Source organism: Rhinolophus sinicus, chromosome 6 (assembly GCF_057876585.1).
Source record: "Rhinolophus sinicus isolate RSI-liver-muscle chromosome 6, RSI-T2T, whole genome shotgun sequence".
Taxonomy (NCBI): Eukaryota; Metazoa; Chordata; class Mammalia; order Chiroptera; family Rhinolophidae; genus Rhinolophus; species Rhinolophus sinicus.
In genome coordinates, this window is record NC_142506.1 from 2,099,195 (window position 1) to 2,121,868 (window position 22,674).

General features: G+C 45.4%; 1 protein-coding gene across 20 annotated transcripts in view; it reads left to right on the plus strand.

Annotated features, from left to right (window-relative positions):
• PTK2 (protein tyrosine kinase 2) overlaps positions 1-22,674 on the plus strand; it is a 169,376-nt gene that overhangs the window by 27,214 nt on the left and 119,488 nt on the right. For 15 of the 20 annotated variants that reach the window (XM_074316377.2, XM_074316379.2, XM_074316376.2 and 12 more), the window contains one exon: positions 21,742-21,968. In XM_074316377.2, coding sequence (XP_074172478.1) covers positions 21,774-21,968 — 195 coding nt within the window. In that variant the 5' untranslated portion in view covers positions 21,742-21,773. Of the gene's footprint in view, positions 1-2,808; positions 3,160-21,741; positions 21,969-22,674 lie in introns of those variants that run through there. The other 5 variants (XM_019724478.3, XM_074316389.2, XM_019724487.3 and 2 more) reach the window with 4 other exon arrangements.

The window sequence follows — 22,674 nt, forward strand, 5'->3', positions numbered from 1 at the left end:
TGCGAAGGGCCAACTGTATGCGTCGTTCTAGGCCATCTATATAAGGGACTTGAGCGTCCATTGGCTTTGGTGTCTGTGGGTGGGGGGTGGTCCTGGGACCAATCTCTGAGGCAACTGAGGGACGACTGCACTGGAGCTTTGGGGGAGTCAGAAGTTACATAGGGATTTTTGACTGTGTGGGGATTTGCACCCCAAACCGCTGCGTTGTTCAAGGGTCAGTGGTTTCTTGAAGGTGAGGATGAAGGGTTTTGCCAATGAGCTGCTTTGTGGTAAGAGACACAGAGAGTCAGTGATGACTAAGGTTTGGGTCTGAGCAGATAGTGAGATCTTTCTGGTAAAGAAAAGGCTCTCAACGAAGACTTTACTTGTGAAGTGGGACTTAGAGTTGCTTTTAACTCTTCTGACACTACAAAGAGTTTGTTTTGAAAATCACAGTGAGCGATGGCCTTTATAAACTAGTATATAGAATTCATAAATCAGCAGAAACAGACTGCTTACTTTTTTCACTTATGTTGCCATTAACTATAGGCTATCCCGGTTCTTGCCAGGATGTCACTGGATTGGGACTTTAAAAGCATAAGTTGTTCTTACTATTTAGCAGGAATTAAACAGGAGTACTGACGCCGCCAAACTGCCCAGCACTCTCTCACCTGGTCGGCTCTTTGGCTTTTAGGCAAGTTGCTGGACCTTTCTGAGCCTCAGGTTTGTCTCCTGTGAAAAAAGGGGAAGACAGTGCTTTGTTGGGACTGTCAGTACTAACCGTCTTGTGTCACATATGGAAGCATCTGGCACCGTGGCTGGTGTGACTGCTCTTTTTGTTGCGAGCTGGGCACCTCCTCTCTCATACCGTCTGCTCTTTCTTCTCCGTGTCGGGGCTGGTTCCGAACCTCCCCACGGCTGCTGCTCCCATCGGGCTCTGCTTCGGGCTGGGAGGAGGCTATGCTTCTTTACCTTGCCGTTGCCCTGTCCACTCAGGACGTTGTACAGTAGGAGGTGGTATTGGGCTGTCACCAAAGCTTGGCCGGGCTGCAAGAGAAAGCTGCCATTCACTGCTTACTTCAGCCAGAAGCTTGGCTTCTCCTCTCCCTTCCTCTGTACACTCACTCTCCACGTCCGAAGCTCCGAGTCTGCCCCTGGTCCCCTCCTCCCTGCCTGCCTTACCGCCAGCTTCCACCCCTGTTTGCTTGCACCAGCCGCTCTCTTTTCTGCGCAGCTGGTGCTGTGGCGTCTGTTCAGTCTTGCTCATGTCCCTTTTTTCTGACATGGGGTGTGTGTGTGACGACCCCTGGCTTCTTGGCTAACGGGTGGGTGCAGTGACACTGTGCCTCTTCCTTTAAAAGATGTGGTAGCTCTGATCTTGCTTAGAAGATAGAAAAATTGCATGTAATCTGTATTTAGTGTGTAGGATACCGGAGGCGACTGACGAGTGGAGGTAGGTTTTACTTTTAACTTTCGAGAGTCATAAGTTCTAAGGGAGATACACAGTTTGCTTGGGTTGTTTGTTCAGCCTGTCAGTTGATGGTTCAGATTCAACCCCCAGCCATTGTCAGGGGTCTGAGTCAGTTATCAGACTCACTTCCGTTCTTCCTGTGATGCCAGGAGGCCTTTATGTTCTGGGCTCTTGGTAATGGTGGAGCTGGGGCTATTTTTTATGCATTCGAATTGACCTATCTGCATGTTTCTTCTGTTCTTTTTCTAGCTTGCTTGCCTGTGGGTTTTTCTGGAGCCCTTTTTCTTCCCTGGGGTCAGAGTTCACACTGATGAATGATGTGTTTTCACTGGGGCACAGAAGAGGTCACTTGAGCTCTGGCTGCTATTAGGAGCTGGAAACAAAGCCATCAGCAAGAGCAGCGTGTTAGAACTGAAACACTGTCCTGGGGCGTCCCTGGACACAGATATGCCTCTTGTTCTTAGCCTTTGTTCAGCTCTTGTTTTCAGACATTCGTGAATTCATAATGCCTCAGTCACGTTCACAGTTAAATAAAGCACTTGACATTTTATTAGTGTGTGAGATTGACTGCGAACAGAATGACCCATATATTTGTAGCGATTGACTGTATTACATCTACTCAGACGACAAGGGTTTCAGGGCCGCGTTACTTGTTGTCTTAGTGCTAAAGTGGAATGTGTTCAGATAGCTGAATTTTTGAGATGACCGTGACTGTCTCGCAGTTTGATGGAAAAGTAAGTAACTTTACATTTTAAAACATTGCTAGTACAGATTGTTTTCTGTCCTGCTCCTTCAGTGTGAGTCTGTTTCTCACTTACATAATCTGAAGCTAAGAAAGGCGATCAGGCATGTTGGATCTGTCAGTATTCCTTCAAGTTAACTGTACAAACATTTGGCAACCTCAAGTTCTTGTTTCTGTGTGTTTTCTAGATAATCTGGAAAAAATTTGACCTCAGAAATGTTTGTGTTGCTATGGACATGCTTTTTACAGACTTGATTTTACTGTTGATGAGGATTTTTTTTTTTTTTTTAAAGCGATTCTTATTTTGTCAAGGTAATCTTTTTAACCGTAAGGTCAGTTAGGCTGGAAAAATGCCAAAGGCATGACTTTAAAAACAAAAATGGTTTGAGGCGGCGTCTACAGACACGATCTGGGTCAGACCTGATTGGCAGCTAACTTGATTTCGGAATCCCTGTCCGTTTTGTAAACAGAAGTTTGCCAATGAATTGAACAGAAGGGTGAGATTAGCATATTAATGAGGTGCTGGCCTCCTCTCCTCCCGCTGTCCCCTCCTTCCCTGAATGAATCGAGGAACACAGGCCCGCGGGTCACATTACTGGTTGGTTTCATTCTGTTCAGTGGCTTCATCTGGCCAGGACGGTCTGTGTTTCAGATTGCGGAAGCAGGAGAAGATTGTGTAACTGAGAGGCATTCCACGGGGCTGCGGAATCTTGCAGAAGGGACACCTCCCGGATTTTGCTTCAGGCTCTGAAAAAAGAAGCCCGGGGGCAGCTGGGTCTCGCTTGTGGTCGGAAACAAACCGTGTTGGAGCCATGGCCTGGGGCCCGGAGTGCGGACGCCGCGCCTGGGCTTTATAGCACTGAGTTGATGTTGTTGGAACTGGAGGGCCGAGAGGCCCGGAAAGCAGCCGGGGCCGTCTGCATGGAGAAGAGCGGCTGTAGTCCATTTCCAATGTGTTGGGCCAAAGGTATAAAGAATGGACAGATCTGTTCCGTTTCAATTTTGCTTCAATTCATGCTTTTGTACTAAGAAGTTGGATAAGAGGTTTTCAGAATTTATTTCAAGTAGATTTACAGTTAAATTAAGGCAGAATGAAGATTGATGTGGTACGGGTTTGCAACTTTTGCCTAAAACCAATTAGATGGCTTTTCAAATCGTGAATAAAATTGGTTGGAAATGCATCTTAAGTGAGTAAACTACCTTTTTTATGCTCTGTCCTATGTCTCTTAAAGTTTTGTTTTATTTTGTGTTTTAATCAAGACGTCCATATCCATTCTGTGATGTGGACGTTTTTAAAGAATAAAGAGACCAGCTTTAACTTAAATAGGACTGTAGCAAAAAAGAGGAACATGGGTTTTCTTATTTCAAAACTTGGTTTCCTTTACCGACTGTAAAGACTATATTTAGCTTGGAACTCCGTATTATTGTAAGTTGGGCTTGTCGTGAAGTGTCAGCAGTACTGTAAATGAACAACTTTCCACTTCATGTTGTTAGGGTTTTCATTTGGTGAATGTAAAGTGTAGGCTTGTCATTATAATATTCAGGACGGTATTTGGAGAGCATGTGTGGAAGTTAAAAATGCCATATAATTTATGTATGAATAAGACCAAAGTGTGTAGCTGCTTTGCTTACACTGTAGTGAATATTTAAGCTGGAAGATGAAGTCCTTAATGAAGAACTTAATAAAATATTTATTATCATTTTGAAATACGCTGTTCAAATATCATGGTACTCCACGTAGGAAGTACTCTTAGGAGGAGGAGCCTGCACGGGGCAAAGGGCTGGCACAGGGCTGCGGTATCTCAGGGGGACCACAGGATACTGATGGGGTGGCAGCCAACTGAGTGTCACCGTTAAATTGGTTTTCATGTATTTATCCATTAATTCTCTTCTCGGCTTTTAAGCATTTCTAAAACGTGATATGAGGATGCTTTTAGTATGACGCTGCCGGGACGAAGCACCTGTCACTTTGTTAAATAATTAGATTTTTAGAGTAAAGGTTTTGCTGAGTTAATTCAAACTCTTGAATTTCAAAGGGGCTTGGGTTTGGGAAATTTTTGTTTTTCCTTTTATGTGACCAGTTTTATTATTAAAAAAATTTTTTTTTTTATGTTTTGGATGATAGAGCATTTAATTCTTTTTCAAAATTTTAATTACAGTTGACATTCAATATTTTATATATTAATTTCAGGTGTACAGCATAGTGGTAAGACATTCATATAATTTATGAAGTGATTCCCCCCCAATTAGTCTAGTACCCGCCTGGCACCTTACACGGTTATTACACTATTGACTATATTCCCTGTGCTGTACTTTACGTCCCCGTGACTATTTTGTAACTGCCAATTTGTGCTTCTTAATCCCTTCACCTTTTTTACCCAGCCCCCCAACCCCCCTCCCATCTGGCAACCCTCAATTTGTTCTCTGTATCTACGAGTCTGTTTCTGTTTTGTTTGTTTGTTTATTGTTCTTTTGATTCCACATAGGGGTTTGGGAACTTTTTAAATTGGGTTTGTAGCCTCAGGACGGACTGGAATAATTGGCATAAACAGTAAGGAGTTCTCAGAGGCAGAGTTCTGGACTTGGGGGAAATTTTGGTACTTTCCTCGTGCCACCTCCATCCTGGGAGCTATGTGTCAGTACTGATCCTTCGCTGGAACTGTTAGGCTCTGCCCTCGCCCCCAGAGCCTCGGCTGGATCCAAGACCGGTGACCCCAGTGGCAGTGGGGTATGAAAGAATCAGCTGCCAGGTCTGTAAAAATTCCGAGTAACTTTAGAAATAGAAACTGGGGAAGAGACTGGAGTGGTTTTGCCCGTCCCAAAGCAATTGACCCAAGCAAGTTATGTTCCCATTGTGTTTGCTGAGTGGAGGTGTTTTTAGCTGAAATGTCGTTTGGATGAACGTGGAACGGGTTGGGCAAGATGGCAGAGCCCACGTGTGTAGAAGCAGGAAAAGGTGGGACAGCGTCAGCCAGAATCAGCCTCGTCTGTAAGGCTGGAGCGGGCCGTCTCCTCAGATGAAGGGCCTTGCTTTTGGGTCGTTTAGGAGCAGCTTCTGACAACACTGAGGCCCCTTCTTGGGGCCGAGCACGCTGCCCCCACAGTGAGCCCGTTCACGGCGTCTCAGCGCTCTTCCCCTCCGCCATCTCGGCTTGCTCGCGCATCAGGGCAGGGAGGCAGGAAGCCGTAGGTTTTATTCCGGGTAATTTTTGTTATGTGAGAAGGATAACCATGTCGGTGTGTACAAAGTGGCCGAATTGGTTGCTGTCAAGTGTGGAAGGAACTCCTGTTAGATGAAGACAAAGTAGAAAAGCCCGGATCCAAAGAAGACACACATCTCTGCCTGCAGTTAGACATTCTAAACCTCACCTGTGATTTCATCAGTCCCATTAACCTCAAAAAACAGCAGTGTCCCAATTTAAGGAGGCATGTAAAGTACTTATTAGAACAGGCTGAAAATAATGAGAAAGACCTATATTTATACTTTGAACCGAAATCTTTAAGGTATCCTTAAAACCTCTGGGGTCTTTTCTGTAATAAAGTTTATTGTCCTGTTAAATTTGGTGGAAAGAGTGCACCTTAGATCCCATACGTGGAAGATTATATCTTAACATGTTTAGAAGGACTTTGTTATAACATGTGTTCAACTGTATCTTAATTTGCTAGGCTTACAGACGGTTTTAATTCCGAGTATTGAAGTAAATGCGATGTTCCAGTGCTGAGTGTGGTCCAGGATGAAATGCAGAAAGGCCTGCCTGGAGAGTTCTTGGATTATACCAGTGTGCGCATGACTTGTTTCATCCTTTTGAAAGTCTGGGGAGGATTAGAGATGTCGGAGATTTGGGTGTTAGGAACAAGTGTGTTTGTTGGTTTTTTTTCTATTAGGTTGGTGCAAAAGAAATTGTGGTTTAAAAGGTTAAAAAAAAAAAAATTGCATAAACCGCAATTACTTTTGCACCAACCTAATATTATCTTTCAGTAGTAGATTGAGATGGAATGTACTATTACTAGTTCATTTATGTGATTCTGGATTCTGTGGTTTGAAGTCATGACTCCGTCCATCCGTCCATCCGTCCGTCCATCCATCCATCCCAATAGCTCTGTGTACAGCCCGGCTTCTCTTCTGTCTCAAGATGCCCGTGATCAACTGCCTCTTGATGTCTATATTTGTATTTTTCACGAGCATCTGACACTTCCCTGCCCGAGATCCCATAAGCCTCTTCATTGTTGCCCTGACATCTTTCGCTCCGCAAACCCTCCGTCTTAATAAAAACATTGGACCCACATGTACTCAGTTGTTCATGGCACAGACGCAGGATGCCTGTCCGACACCTCCTTCCGTGAACAGTGAATCTGCCTTTTCATCCTGATGGTTCTGTCTGCACAGTGTGTCTCTGGTCTGTGACTCAGCTCTCGCAGGACCATGGGAATAGCTTCCTGTTGGTCTCCCTGTTCCCTCACGTATCCATCCATCCTCTAGACCAGGGGTGTCCAAACTTTTTTCAACATTTTTTACCAAGGGCCATATGCGGTAAAATACACAAACAGCCAGGCCACTCACTCAAGGTGAAGTACGTATTGCCTCACCTGGTTTATTTAAGTAAACTAAATACATTTTTGCAATTTGCTGCAGGCCAATTAACAATGGATTGAGGATCGCAGTTGGCCCGCGGGCCGCAGTTTGGACACCCCTGCTCTAGACAACTACCAGAGTGATTCTGTGAAAATGTAAATCTGCTGTTACTCTTCTTAGAACTGCCCAGTGGCCCCCCATTAGAATCGGGTGAAAGCGCAGGACCTGAGCACGGCCTCCAGGCATCCCCGCCCTCCGTCCCGCATCCGGTGGCCTCGTGCTCATCAGGCAGTGGTTTGAACTGGTCAATGCCGTGAACGGCGAAGCCCTGTCCTCTCAGGCCTTGTGCACCTGCAGTGGCCTCGTCCTGTGACCGTCTTCTCTCCTGCTCTGCCTGGCTGACTCCTGTTACCTGTTAGGTCTCAGCTTAAATGAGCTATCATCCCTCTCATCCTGAAGCAGTTTCTCTCTGATGTCCCTCCCTGCGCCTTCTCTGGGTCCTGCCCAGCGTCTGCGGCGATTGGTCATTAGGTGTTGTACTTGTTTCATTTCTGCCTTCTTTGCCAGATGGATTAGGTCAGGTTCTTCTGCTTGGCAAGCAATTGGCACAAATGGATATTACCTTAACGAGTGAATCAGTTCCATGTAGGGTTAGCGCATCCGCACGCCTTCAAAACAGCTCAGGGTGAGGAGTGACTTGGCTTTTGAGTTTCCTCTGGTAGCAACACACGTGCTACACTCCAGTCCTAACAGATGGGCCTGGGCCAGGCTCCCACATCTGATGGCTCCCCTGGGAATTACGTCCCTGGTCCTCCCTGCTCCTGTGGGATCCTGACCATCCGGTCTGACAGCTTGAGGAGCTAATTGACTCGTGGGGCAGACAGATTAAAAATGTATTGGTTTGTAAGCATATAAAGGTCTTTATGATTACACTGATATGAATATCGGATGCCTACGAATTTACAGCAAAAGGTATTAAATGCTTTCCAGAACGGTGACTACGTTTTATGAGTACACAGCCAGGGGACAACTCATGGTGCCTGGCACATAGTAGGCCCTCAGGGCATGCCAAGCTGAGTGCAGTCCACCCTCTGCCCACCCGGATGCCGGGTGGTGTTAGAAGAGACTGTCGTCTCTCTCCCACCCCATCTGTCTCAGGCTCCTGCCGCACAGCACTACATGCGGCCACTTTGCTGAAAGGACCCTGCTTGGTTCCGCTGCTACGGGCCCCTTATACTTGTGGAGCTCCTTCTGCGTGAAACGTTCAGGATCCCGCTCCAGGACATGGCCGCCCTCCTCCTCTGTCCTCTGCACGCAGGCTGCGCCCTGGCACCTCTGCCTCAGCTTCCCCACAGGCCTGGCTCAGGCCCACTCCGCTGCCTCGCGTTCTTCAGTGTGGGCTTCCTGTGGGCCAGCGTCACATCTTACTGCTGTTTGAATCCGTGTGCTCTGACCGGTTATCAGCAGTCAGTGACTTGGGGGTGAAAAACACGTGAATTGGTGGGGTCTGGGGCTCTTTTCTAGAGGAGGAGGTGGGGAGGGTGCTCCGTGCTGTGAGAGTTCTGCCTACAAAGGCACCGAGGCCCGTGGAGTGCTCAGGCCCACTGGTTGCAGCTGGAGTTGCACTAAGGTGTCTGGCGAGGAGTCAGCAGGCTGGGCTTGCTCCTGGGGCTCGGTCCCAGGTCTTTTTGTCTGGTCCCTGTGCACCGTCTCCACGCGTTCCCCTCAGCCACCACGTGGCTTTGCACACCCGTGTGCCCCGTCCCTCACTGCCATTTCGCCGTAAGTGCCATCTCAGCCCCTGGACCGTCTTCAGGTGGTGATGCTCTTCTTCCTCTTGCCCCTCTGCTGCCCTCCAGTCCCTGCGAGCCCCCAGTCGTGCCAGCTGGATTCCTTGGTTTTCTCTCAGAGCCCCTCTCCTTTGTTAAACTTTTCCCATTGTGCGAAGTTCCTTGTTGGTAGGTGTTCCTGTGATGTGTTTGTATCGCCAGCATGGAGCAGGTAAGGGGAGGAAGCGAGCGTATGATAAATTAAGGTTTCCAGGTGGGAATTCCCGCCCGTTCTCAGGAATTTCTTTTGCTTTCCTGTTCCCGAATCCCGAGATATAAACTGTTTTCTGTTCTCCATGATGAATCTTTTCCACAAAGTGACGGCTGATACTACCAATCACCTGGGTTCAAGGAGCCGATTTTCCCGATTTCCTGACCAACTTTTCTCGGGATTCAGGAATGGGAAAGTGAAAAAAATTCTTGAGAACCCTATGATCAATCAAGTACAGGAAAGCAGCAGGTATCTGCCCCTGCCAAGGTGGAATGGAGAACGGGGCGGGGGGGGGGGGGTGAGTAGGCAAGAGATAAAGGTCGGCAGCACGCGGTGTTTGAGCAAAGGTGAGGGGGCAGCGGCCTGTGTTCTCGGGAAGGGTCCGCCTCTGCTCCTGGCGTCTTAGCCAGAAGGACGCATGAACCCCCTTTTTGTCCCTGTTTTGAATATTAGAGCATCAGGGCCGTCACCCACAAAAATAATAGTATTAAGGTTTCTTTGTCTTTCAGGTTCTTCCTCGTGCCATCGTTATGTCTGGGGAAGAGGCTGCTGCTTCTCTCCAGGATTCTCTTCATGTGTGTCTAGAGCTTTTAGGTGGACATGTGGTTTCTGCTCATTACGTGACCTTCTCAGTGAGGTCGGGGCACTGAGTGGCCCAGCTTCTGCCTTTTGTCCCAGGCTTCCATCCAGCTCTTGGGCTCCAACCCCTCCAAGTCCCCAGTTAGACAGTGAATTATAGGGGGACCCTAGATGTGCCCTCCTGGACCACCCTGTGTAACGTGGACCATCCTCTCTCTGTCACCGTCCTCCCCATCTCTTGGGCTTTGTTTTCTGCGTAGTTTGCTGGTCTGGATGGTTGGCTCCCCACAGCGACATGCGCAGCGAGGACACAGGAGCCTGTGGTCCTGCTCATGGTGCGTCCCCCCCGGGCCTCGGACACGTTAGACTCCCGTGGTGAACAGGGAATGGATTGGGGAACTGAGTCGTCTTGTCTGCTTGGAACAGCACGGGTTCAAGTCATTGGAGGCTGGTAAGAAGGGCCATGGAGGTTTGTGTGAGTAGCGTCCTTTCTCATACTTGAACGGTTAGTGACACTGATTTTTTCAACGAGTGTTTGCATATCTTTGAACTCAGATTCATCTGTGATTGTTCAAACTGTAAGGAATTTACCGTTTTCTGTATTTCATAACTTGATCAGTTTTCAGTTAAGAGAAAACTCTAACTTTAGAACAATTATCTATCACAATATTTTAATTTTGCATTTGAGTAATATTAGTGTAAATTTTATAAAGTTATTGATGCAGCTCACATAATTTTATATTTATGTGGATATTTAACATCTTTAAGTTCTACACATTTGTATTTTTATACCTTTTTTCCTGAAAAGTTATGTAAAATAAGTCATATTTTAAGTATTTTATAGGAGTTTGGTGTTGAAAAGAAACCAATGGTAGTAACTTTTTTCTTTGATTAAAAAGAGGATCAAACGTTTAGTTTGTTTTGTGGCACATGTGGCTTTGGTTCATTTTCTGTGTTCTTATTCTTATAGATGTTGGTGAAATTTTTTTGCCAGCTGTTCACAGTATTCAGTTGAATTTGCGGGCTTATGGATGGGAAGTTTTACCAGTTACAGTAGTTTGTGGAGTTAATTAGTTTCTTGTTCTCTTCTGTTTTGGTGGCGCAGTATTGAGACTTGGGGTGTGTGTACCCAGGTATCGTCATCTGCTTTAACTTCTCCTCGCAGGGTGTCGTAGATCTGAGGGTGGAGGCCTTCATGGTTTGTTTGTTTGTTTGTTTTTTATGTATTGCAATGGATAGTTTTTGGGTTTTCAGTTTAATTTCCCAATTCTTGGCCTAGTATGTAGAGATCGATGACCTTGCGTCCTTCCCGTGTACTCACTGATTAGTTCTGGTGGTTTATATGCGCAAATAGAAAATTCCAAAGAAGTTTCTAATCATGTGTCTGCAAATGCAGACTGTTTTCCTCTCCAGTCTTTATGGTTTTCATTTATTTGTCCTGCCTTTTGCCTCGACGAGGGCCTTCATGATGGCGTTCATTACTGAAGTGGAGCGAGGGCGTCCTTGTCTTGTCCCGACCTCAGGGAGAAAGTTAAACATGGTGCATATCGAGTTTTGTCTCTGTGTTTGTAGGTATCCTTTATCAAATGGAAAAAAAACTTTCCTTTTAATTCCTAATTTTCTTGGAGGTTTTTTAAAATCATGAGAGGGTATTGTATTTTGTCAAATGCTTTTTCTGTATATTGAATTGATCATGATTCTTTCTGTTTTATTTTTTATGTGCTGAATTATGTTTCGATTGTTAAACCAACCTTGCATTCTCAAGATAAATCCCACTTAATCATGCTGTGTTATCCTGTTTATACCTTGCTAGATTTAATATGCAGTATTTTGCATATAAAGTTTGTTTTTTTGTCTATTTTCATGAGGGATATCAGTCTGTAATTTTGTTGTTGTTATAATCTTGTTTCCAGGTTTTCATGGCAACGTGACAGATTGGGAAGTTTCCCGTATGTTTCCATTTCTGTGGTTAATTTACATAAAGCTTAAGAAACACTTACCTGTAGTGACAGTAATGGGAGGAGTGGCTCCATTTGGTGGGTGTTATTAATTGGAAATGGACACGAGAGAAAGCAGCCATGGAAATGTCCCATGGCTGGTCTGGGTGGGCAGAGGATCGGGACCCACATACCTGTGTGTGTACAAAGCAATCGAACTGTGCACTTGAGGTCTGTGCATTTTACAAATTAGACTTCAGTACAGAACTATTAACGTTTATGAGAGCTGCATCTCCCATTTAGTGTGTGTTCTATTTTACAAAGGGAAAATTATGTACACCAACACAAAACATTAAACCAGTTCCCTGAAAACCCAGTGAAAAGACTGTAAATAGAATCCAAAATGTAAGATTTAAAACGCTCAACTATTGTGTCTTGATTACCAGACTGTATGGTTAACAATTGTTTATATGGAAAATGCATGCTCTTCACTAAATGTTACATGTACAGTAAAGTGGTACAGCATTAGGTAAGTTTGCTGGGAAAATGCAGACAGAAACTTATAATAAAAAAAGAAGGTAGTTCCCTAGAATTACGAAGTGAGGAAAACTGAGGCTTGAGGAAAGTTGAGGAAGGGAAGAAGCTGAGAGGGGTTGGAGCAGAGGATGGGGGCGGAGGGGTAGCCCATTGTTCCGGGAAGAAGTCCCAGAGGTGCTCAGTCCCCTGGTGTGGCTCTCCAGCCAGGGTGGTCTCATGCAGTCCTGTCAGTGGGAGATGTTTAGGGTGCAAACATTGCACACTGGACCCTGTTTGCGCTCCCATTGTTTATGCTCTGTATTTCTTGGGCTGGTGCCGTTAGAGGCTTCCGGGTCCTTCTGGAAGAAAGACTTCTGTAGCACTTTGCAGGAGAGTGTTCCCCAGTTTTCTGACACTCGGCTTTTCAAACTCGGGGGATGATTTGGAGGTCTTACAGTTCTTATTTGATTTAACTTGAGGCCTCTCCACACATACTTTGGTTTAAAATTACATATTGAGTTTGGAAGATGTAAATATAAATTTTCCTTATATTTACATTGGCCAGAAAATGTTATATTGAAAGACATGTGTAGTCTGTCTTATTAAAAACACTAAGGAGGGAGCACTTGAGATCCTGCTCCCCAGCATATGTCATCAGTTTGGCTCAAATAAACTCTTACGGGGAAAAAAAACCTCCAAGGAAAAAACCAGGACCTTGTTAACTAGAGTGACGTCCACATATTGTATCTCCCCAAGGTCTGTTTTATTACCCCCCCCGCCCCTTTTTAAAGAAATGAAGTACCACTAGAATATCAGGCATTAATTGTTTTCACTGTAAAATCCGTACTGTTCTGTAGAGTTGACAGACTCATTGAGAAGGTAAGCATCCCAGATTGTTGAATAGTCTTGTTTTAACTTTTAAGTGAGTTCATGATGGAATGGTATACTGGCGGCGCAGTTTCAGTTTTGGAAACTCCATATTTTTCTTTTATAGGGCAAGGTATAGGAGAAAACTCTAAAGAAACACTTGCACTTAATTTGTTATTGGATTTAATAATACGTTTCAAATATAGCGGATATTATCATAGCAAGAATGGTGCTCTGTTCCCTTCTTGGACAAGGATTCCTGATGCTGTGACTTGTCACTGGCAAGGTGCTTTTTAGGGCTAGGGTGGTGCTTTCAGTGAAATGTGCGGGTCTGGCAGGCTCTCCGTTTGGAGAACAGTCGTACTCGGTGCTCCCTTCCTTGGCCTTCCTTCACAACTGTCATCGTCTCCTGCAGGCGACTTTGTGTCAAGGGTCTTCACATTTATTATCTCAACTCACAGGGGAGGTGTTGTTACTTCTATAGTAACTTAAGAGTCATGTGGTTGTGGCAGGCACAGTTCTTAGCATTACTGGGCGACATGTAGACCTTAATCAAGACCCTGCTCAGATGTCACTGTCTGTGAAGCCGGCTCTGAGACTCGCCTCTGCTGTGTCATGTCCAGCCTTCTGCAGTTACAGGATCAAATCCCATATTGGGCTCGTTCTTGTAAATGTTTGTGTTTGTGATTGCGGTGAAGTGTTAGCTGCTTTGGTCTCCAGGGGTCTTGCCCAGAGTAAGTCAGTAATCTGCTCGCGGCAGTTAATTCCATCTCAGTATTCTGAGGGACGCACTAACCAGCGAGTCTTCAGAGCCATCACAGTTGAAATGCTATTGTATAATAATAAGTTATTTTCCCCACGTGGGTTGTCTGCTTATATAGCTTTAAAAAACGTCACGATGGACATTTCTAGTAAAAGCTAGTACGAGAATGCTGATGTGTTCTTGTTCTCAAGATTGGGGGTCGAGTGATGTGGAGCAGGCTTTCTCGCTCCACAGTCCCCGGAATCCTGTGGCGGCTTTTACTCGGCCTGGCAGGACATGGAAACGTTCTCTCCTGAGGAGACTGGTCTACGAGGAAAGGAGAGTCTGACATTCGGGTCTCAAGCTGATTGGCTGCTTCTCAGCGCAGGGCTCGTCCTGCCACCGTCCTGCACGGGTTCCTTGGCAGACAACCCTTTGTTTAAAGGCACCCTCTGCTTTCAAAACGTGAGACCAAAACCGAGAGATGTACAGAGAAAACGGTTCACAGGCCACAAAGATGAAACAGCAAACAGAAGGAAGCTAAGAGAACGAGGTGAAACATTTAATGTCAGTGTCGGATCTCCAGAGAGCTCAGGAGACGGCCTCTGTGAAGGCCCCACAGAATTCTTTAAAAGTGCATTCGAGAACAAGACAATTAAGAGAGCAGAGATCAACTCCGTGTGGGAAGCATTTGGAAGTAATGGGGAAGAAACTTCTCAGAAGGTGGACGGGAAAGACAAATGGAGGAGAAAAGAAAGAAGTGAAGGTGATGACGCATAAGGTCCCGCATCCCAATAATGAGAGCGGCAGAGAGAGAAACAGGATAAAGGCATCAAAGAAACACCACAAGAGCATTTTCTGGAACCAAAGGATAACGGTTTCTGGATCGAAGGCTCCCAAATACTGAAGCTCCCTTCATTCTGGCGCGAGCTCAGGCATGTCGGCCTGTTCCCCAAACTGAATTCATCCTGCTTCCTGCCCCCTCCTTTCCCTCTTGTGTCTCTTATTTAGCGAATGGCATCACTTCTCACCCAGTTGCCCAAGCGGAAGAATGGCTGCTGATTCCCCCCCCCCCCAGCTGTTTCATGCCGTTTTCTAATTGTTTACTGGGGCAGGGGGTAATCGGGACCCTGTTACTCTCTCATTTTTGAGTCTCAGGTTTTCTCTCCCGTATATTGGGATTCATGTTTACTTCCTAGGATTTGTATCAGGATGAAATTAAATGAGATAGCATGTATAACAAATCCGCTGGTACCTGACGTATTGTCAGTGTTCAGTAAAAGGCTTTTTGTTTGTGTTTTTGTTTTTCACCTTATAATACTTGACTCAGTTTTGTCTTATTTCATAGAGGCTAGACATGTGCTGTCTGTGAGTAAAACTGTCGTCATGTCCTCAGTGAACATCTGCAGAATCGCCTGACCTGGCTTCCAGCGACTGTTGTGTGGCCTCCGTGTGCCGGCCAGCAGGTCAGCTGGAAGCTCCTGCTGCCCCTCAGTGGCCTCCGGGCTTTGCTCCCCTTTGCAGCAAAGTGCTGGGCGTTCCTTCTGCTTCCTGCACTGCCTTCTTTACCCACTCGGGACCCCCGTCCCCACCACAGTGCACTGAAACCACTGTCTCGGGGTCACCAGGATCTCCTAACCTGCCCAATGCTGAGAGTCTGCTTTTGACCAGGTAGTGTCCAGACGACACATCTGTCTTCTGGAAACATTTTCTGCCTTTGTTTCTAAGCGCTCACTCCCGGTTTGCCTCCTGATCTATTGGCTGCCGCTGGTTTCCTCCGGTAGTTCCAACGTCTCTCTCCTGTCTCTAAATGTCACAGGGGGCTAGACTCAGTTTTCAAACCTCCTTCTATTTGGGAAGTGACTTCAAGGGGGCACAGACATGAAACAGTTAAAAGCGATGGAGGGATGGCTAGTGCTTGCCTGTCTCTAAGCCCAGGGCTCTGAGATGCAGGACAGAGCGGCCTGGAGCCCATCACAGTGGGTCGCGGAGTCAAGGTTGGAAGAATGCCAACTTCAGAAGGTACCAAGGCCATTTGGGAAGAAGGCGCACTAACTCCCTTGGGTCAGATGTGACGGGAGAGCACAGAAGCTTTGGAGCTTGTGGAGCCGAGTCCTCCTGGAATATCAGGAGGCATTGAAGAGGTGCTGTCTGTATCTTCAGGGTCCAGTGGGGTGACGGAGACAGCATGTGCTGTTCACGTTACTTCTGGGAAGTCACGTGGAGGTCCCACGCTCTCGCACAAAGTGAGAACCAGCTATGCTTACGTTAGTCGAGGACATGCTTTATCTACTGCTAACAAGCCATCCCAACACAGTGGCTTAAAATGACGAGAATTCATTGTTTTGTTCAGATCCGTAACCTGGACAGGGCTCAGCTGGGGCAGCGCATCTCTCCAGGTGGTTGTAGCACAATTGGGAGCCAGAGGGTCCACTTTCAAGGTGGCTGTGTCACATCCTGTGTGGCTCTGTCTGCACAAGATGGCTCGGATGGCCATGCTGGCCTCGGGAAGCTCAGCTCTTCTGGGGCTCCTCGGCCTCCTTGTAGCATGGCGGCTGGCTTCCATGAGAGCCCAAGAGGACCCAGGGAACCTGGGGTGCCTTTCCTTTCTCTCTTCTGGTTTCACCGTTTACGATCTAGCTGAGGACGTTAGAAGCCCACCCAGGGTCAAGGGGGAGGGATGCAGACTCGGCCCCTTGAAAGGAGGGTGTCAGGGTCACACTGGTGGAAGAGCAGAGGGAATGGGAGATACCGTTACAGCTACTTTTGGAAAATACAAGTGGCCGCACTTTGATCTTATAATATTGAACATCTAAGTAATTTAACGTTAGCTTCTCTGTCTAGCAAAATCAGTATAGAAAATGTAGGATATTCAGGTTAGATGTTTTATGAGCAAATAAACTGAAATCTTGTGTCAAAGAATGAAATCAGGGAGAGGAAAACTTTTACGCCAGCCTAGTTTAAGGATTTACTTAAACTAGGATTATTCCCAAATTATTAAAAACTCTTCAGACTTGTTTGCCTAGATTTAAAAAAAAAAAATAACTGTAGTAATTTACAGTCTTTGCTTCTCTCATATTCTGGCAAGTACCTCGCGTTTTCTTAAAGGACCAGCGTATTTCAGGCCTGAGGGTGCTCTCTCGGTGGGCTCTCTGTGTCAGTGAATATAAACTCGGGAACTCTGGACCAAGACGCACATTACGGTCCTTCATTTCTCTCCCGTGGTCTCGTGTGCTGTTTTATGGAGCATTTATGTCAGATTGGGAGCTGAGCCCCTGAGTGAGCTCCAGGGTTGTCAGCACCTTGTTTCCTCACACCCTGACTTGGGGCTGCCCTGCTTCTTGCAAGAGAAGAAAAAGTCGGGCGCCAAGAACCCTTGAGATGTTTCCTCTGAACTAACGGGAGACCTCTGCGTTGCGTTTCCATAAGCACTTGCAACCCCTGTTTCCTGCCGCGGCCGGGCTGAGAAGTTGGGCCTCGCAGTGTGGTAGCAGGCGGGGGTGCAGCTGGAACTGCTTCCAGCCTAGGGCAAAGTAAGAGCAGAATTTGGTGGACGCATCTAGAACCTTTACAGCAACCTGACAGTAATTTTATGTTTATTGATTCTGACGATAGAAGTTTTGTGCTTGGCTTTTGTATGTCTTTTATTTTTAAATTTCACTTCTCTAGAAATTCCTTTTTATTGTGTTTTACAAAAGTATTGGTCTATGACAGGTTGGAAAATAAAACAAACTGGTCCTTCACCACTGGCAGTTTGAGGAGTATGGGTCTAAGCCTCGGGAAAACTGGTTGTTTCAGTTTTTAAAATTTTCATTTCCTCTTCTTTGATACTTTGTTGAAAAAGATACTCTGTAATGTGTACAAGTATGAGACTCCCAAGTTTGGTTAATCTCAAAAAGTTACAAAAGATACAACTGGCCACAGCTGAGAGAAAAGCTACAATTATAGCCAAGCCCTGAGAGAGCCAACCTCTGACCTCTCCTCGGTGGGTAGGAAGCTGAAGGGCTTTGACCAGTTGGAGATGGAATTGGCAGCCCCAACTGCACAGCTTTAGCCATGGGTCAAAAACACATACAGAACCGCAGCAACAGCGCAGAGAATTCTGTTCATTGTTTGGAGAAAGAGGAGTGAGTGTAGCAGACAGCAGCTCTGGGCTTCTCATCCGCAGTGGAGACCATCCTCAGACTCACTCACCAACCCGTGCTGGTGTCACTGCCGAGAGGTGACCCAGAAGCCAGCTCTCAGCCTCCTCCAGGCCAACAAGCAGACAGACACGCATGCCACCAACGGAGGAGGTGGGTGTTGCTAACAGAATCAGATGCAGAACTACCTCGAAAGGTCAAGAAAGACTTGATGGTGAACATGTGGTCAGTTGGAGAATCATAGCACAAGTAGGATTTTGAAAGCAGATGAAAGCACTAAACTGTGCAACAAAATCACATTCTATCGGGGAAAGTGCTTCACTGGTACCACAATGGTTTATCTTCCAAGCCGCTGCGGCTGCTTTCTGAGCACGTATGAGGGGTTTGCCCTCGGTTTGGGCCCCGGAGGTAGCTCGGGTTGGGTCGTGGTTTGGGGTGGCTTCTGCCTTGCTGCCTCAGTACTGAGTAATTAGTGATGTTTCACCGTGCGTGTTTCAGTCCTGCCCACTCGGGAGGCGCGCGGTTTCTTTTCAGGAAGAGTTGCCACTGTACTCTCTTTAGTCTTCCTTCCTTACCGAGGTCGCGGCGCCGGCAGAGCCATAGGGGCTCTTGTTCCATGATCCAGCAGACCGCTAAATTCATTGATTAATTCTAATAGTTTATCGACAGATTCTTATAGATGTCCTTCGTACGTAATGGTGGAGTCTGCGGATGCTGATAGTTTTATGTCTTCCTTCCTAACCCTCTTTTTACTTCCCTTTGCCCCTGGCATCTGGCTCAGACTTCCAGAACAGTGCCAACTACACGTAGAGCTGCTGGGGGCATCCGGGACTTACTCCCGGTCTTAGGGCCTGTGGGATGGGTGAGGCTGCTTTTCCACCAGTTCTAATTTTAATGTAGACACTGCTCATCAGATTAAGGAAATTTATTCCGTTTCTACTTTGGTAACAATTTTTTTTCCCCATGGATGGTTGATAAACTCTGTAAGATGCTTTTTCTGTACATATTGAGGTAGCTATGATTCTTCTCCTTTCTGAAAATATGGTGGATTACATTGATAGCTTGTTTTAAATTTAAGATTTTATGTTTTTTAAGCAGTTCCTGGTTCACGACACAGTTGGAGGGGAGGGTACAGAGGGTCCCCATTGGCCCCTGCTCCGCGCGTGCACAGCCCCCCGATGTCCACCAGAGTGGTACCTTTGTTACAACTGATGGACCCACACTGACACGTGGCTGTCACCTCAAGTCCATAGGTGACCTTACGGTTCACTCATTCTATGGGTTTGGACAAATGGATAAAGGTGTGTATCCATCATGGGATCGTACAGAGCAGAGCAGTTTCACTGCCCTAAGAGCCCTCTGTGCTCCCACCTGCTCATCCTTCCCCAACACCCCGACCCCCCAGCCTTTGCATCCACTGAAATGTTTACTGCCTCTGGTTTTGCCTTTTGCAGAATGTCCTAGAGTTACCAGCACGCAGTGTGCAGCCTTCTCAGACGGGCTTCTTTTACTTGATAACATTCATTTAAGGGTCCTCCGTGTCTTTCCATGGCTTCACAGCTCATTTCTTTTTAGCGCTGAATAATGTTCCGTTGTCTGGATGGACCACAGTCTGTCTGTCTGTCACCTCCTGAAGGACATCTTGGTGGCTTCCAGGCTTTGGCGATTCTGAGTAAAGCTGCTGGAAACATTGACTGCTTTTTGAATATTTAGCTGCCTGTGCATTTCTTGAATAAACTCCTCTTGGTCATAACATATAATTTTTAAATGTTACTAATAAAATTTGCTAATATTTTGTATAGATTTTTGTATCTGTTATTTTATTATTTTTTAAATTATATGTTTATTTATTATTAGTTTCAGGTGTACAAAGCAGCATAATGATGAGACAGTTACACCCCTCGTGAAGCGATAACCCCAACAAGTCTACTACCCTCTGACACTGTACATGCGTAGCTATTACCATTCCATTGACTCTATTCCCTATACTGTACTTTACATTCTGTGACTATATTTTTTAAAATTATACTTGACATTCATTATTACTTTATGTTAGTTTCAGGTGGACAGCATAGTGGTTAGGCATTTATATAATTTATGAAGAGATCCCCCGATATGCCTAGTACCCACCTGACACTATACATAGTTTTTACTGTACCTGTTTTTATAAGAAATACTGGTTTGTACCCTTTCTCATAGTGTCCTCGTTAGGTTTTTGTATCACTGTTTTGATGGTTTCAACACAAGCTGGGAAATGTTCCCTACTCTCTGGAAGAATATCCATAAGATTAATATTATTTCGTCCTTAAATTGTTATAAGAATACAAATATTCCTTTGTGGGAATTTTAAGTACAGATGAACTATTTTTAGTAGAATAGGTCTATTTAGATTTTATATTTCTTGTTTCAGTTTTGGTAGGGGGTACTTTGCAAGGAATTGTGCGTGCATCTAAATTTTCAGATTCATTGGCATAAAGTTGTTCATAATATTTTCTTATTAATATATTAATGTTCTATTATTACCTCTTATTACTTGTTAATCTCTTATCTGTTCTCCTTCACCCTCGATGTTACTAGTTTTACCCTTCCCCCCTTGATTAGCCTCGTGAGAGGTCTATCGTATAATTTCAGTTGCATTATTCTTATCAGAGAAATATGCTCAGTGTGTTCAGCTTCTAAATTGTACTGTTAGATGTTAATACTCAGGTCATTGATTTCCAATCTCCATTTCTGAAATATGCATTTAAAAGTATAGATTTTAATCTAAGCACAATTCTATCTGCATCCATCCAGTTTTCATACTTCTTTTTATTGTATCATTCAGTTCAAAATACTTTGAGCTCCTTTTTGGCTAATGAGTACTTGAAATATGTTGCTTAATTTCCAGACAATTGGGGGGTTTTCTAGTTATCTTTTTGTTGTCCAGTTTAATGCTAGACACAGAACATACTCTGAATAATTTTAGTCCTTTGATATTTATGAATCCTTCTCTTTCACCCAGCATGAGGTCAATTTTAGTAAATATTTTGTGTGCCTATTTAGTAAGAATTTCACCTGCAAAGATGAATTGCTATTGGGTGTAGTGTTTTCTGTGTCCATTAGATCGATTTTGTTTACTGTGTTGTCAGGTCTTTATGGTGTCGGAAGTTAGAAGGGTGTAATCGGCTTTACCTGTCTTCCCCTTAGCTCCCTCTGGGCTGGCTTTCAGGACTGGTGACTGTCTCAAGGGGACAACCAGCAGAGAGGGGGACTCAGTTCTTCACCCCGTCCTTCTCACCGGAATCCTGGGCCCCTTACACACATGATTTGGTCCCTCACTGCCAAAAGCTGTGCGGTTTCTCTCTCACGAGTGGCTTTCTCTTGGATCTTCAGGCTCTTAGAGGCACAGAACTGGCAAATACCCTTCAGGAAAAGGACGCTGTCACCTGTTGTCTTGGTTGCCTCCGAATGCCTGGGACCCCAAACCTTGCTGGCGTTGTGTTTGAGTCTGGCTTTGCTGGCTTCTCTCAGTGGGAGTTCTAGTCTTGCCCAAGCGATTCCCTCAGATTCAAATGGAAGTCCTCCTGTTGCTCTTTAAAAATGCAGTTGTTGATGCTTTTTGGTTTTATTTTGTTTTCTGTTGTGACGTGTCTGCCTCTCCTGCAAAGTGACTAAGCAGAGAACCTTGTTTGAGCTATAGTTTTTCATCACGAATGCCTAGTATATGTAATGACCACTTACTACATTTCTATTGTGTGAACAAAGAACTTGCATCTCACGTAGAAGTTTTTAAAAGTATACAGTAAAATTAGTATACTTCGTTTTTCTATGAGATCTTCCCACAAGTTTAAAGCTTGTGATTAAAGGAAAGGGGAAAGCTAAGTTACATTGTTTGTAGATAACTGATTTTTTTGACAGAGCTGAAATAGAACCCTTGGCCTTTTAATATTTTTTATGCCACCGCAAATCAGGCACAGCTCTGGGTGTGGGGGCGGTGGCGGGAAACACTGATTATTTTGTGGGATTAGGTCCCAGCTCTCCTCACGCTCACCTTCTGTGTGTAACGTGTCAGAGGGAGAGAATATAAAACAATCTTGTTACTGTAGGTATCAACATCACATTTTAACCCGATTTCAAATATTGTACTGTGAAAATTATTTTGTTTGTCTTACAGAATATGACAGGTACCTAGCATCTAGCAAAATAATGGCAGCTGCTTACCTCGACCCAAACTTGAATCACACACCGAATTCAAGTACCAAGACTCACCTGGGTGCCAGTGTGGAACGTTCCCCTGGAGCGATGGAACGCGTGCTAAAGGTCTTTCATTATTTTGAAAGCAACAGCGAGCCGGCCACGTGGGCCAGTATCATCAGGCACGGAGACGCCACTGACGTCAGGGTAAGTCTGCTTCCCTAGGAGGCGTCTTCCGTGTGTGTGGAGGTTGCACGTCAGGGGTACCCACCAAATAGAGATGGGAAGTAATAGTGTGTGTCCCCGTATTACAGCGGGGTTAGCGTTTTATTTATGATACTTACTCAGCTAAGATGTGACTGACCAGAGTTTCGATTGTTGTAAAATGTCTTAGGAAAATAATAACTGAATCATATGTATTATTCATATAATGCCATCGATTTGTTTTTCACCCCTGATTTTCTTTTTCATTCTTTGAAGGGTAGAAAGAACTAACGCAATTAAAATAGCCCCTAATACTTACGAAATAAGAAAGTTATTTTCTAGAGAGTGTAACTTTGAAGGTATTTGCACGACTCCAAATAGGATAGTTTCTTAAAAATTGTTGAGTAGCTTCTATGTACCGACGCATGGCCGTGTTCTGGGCCTAGGAAAGGCCCTGGTAGGACAGCTCGCAGTCTGCTGGGGGAGCGACCCCGTGGCCTGACCACAGTGCAGTGCAGAAGGTGCTCCCCGAGGCCGTCCAGGAGCCGGCACTGCAGGAGTGGTACTGGACATGGGGTGAGTGGGCGCTGGGGATAGAGAACCGGGGGAGAAGCACTCCTGGCAAAGGCTGCTGAGAGCCGCACTGAGGGGCACTGTGGTTTCAGAAAACTGAGTTCAGTGTGTAGATGTTCAGGAAGTGTTTGCTGTG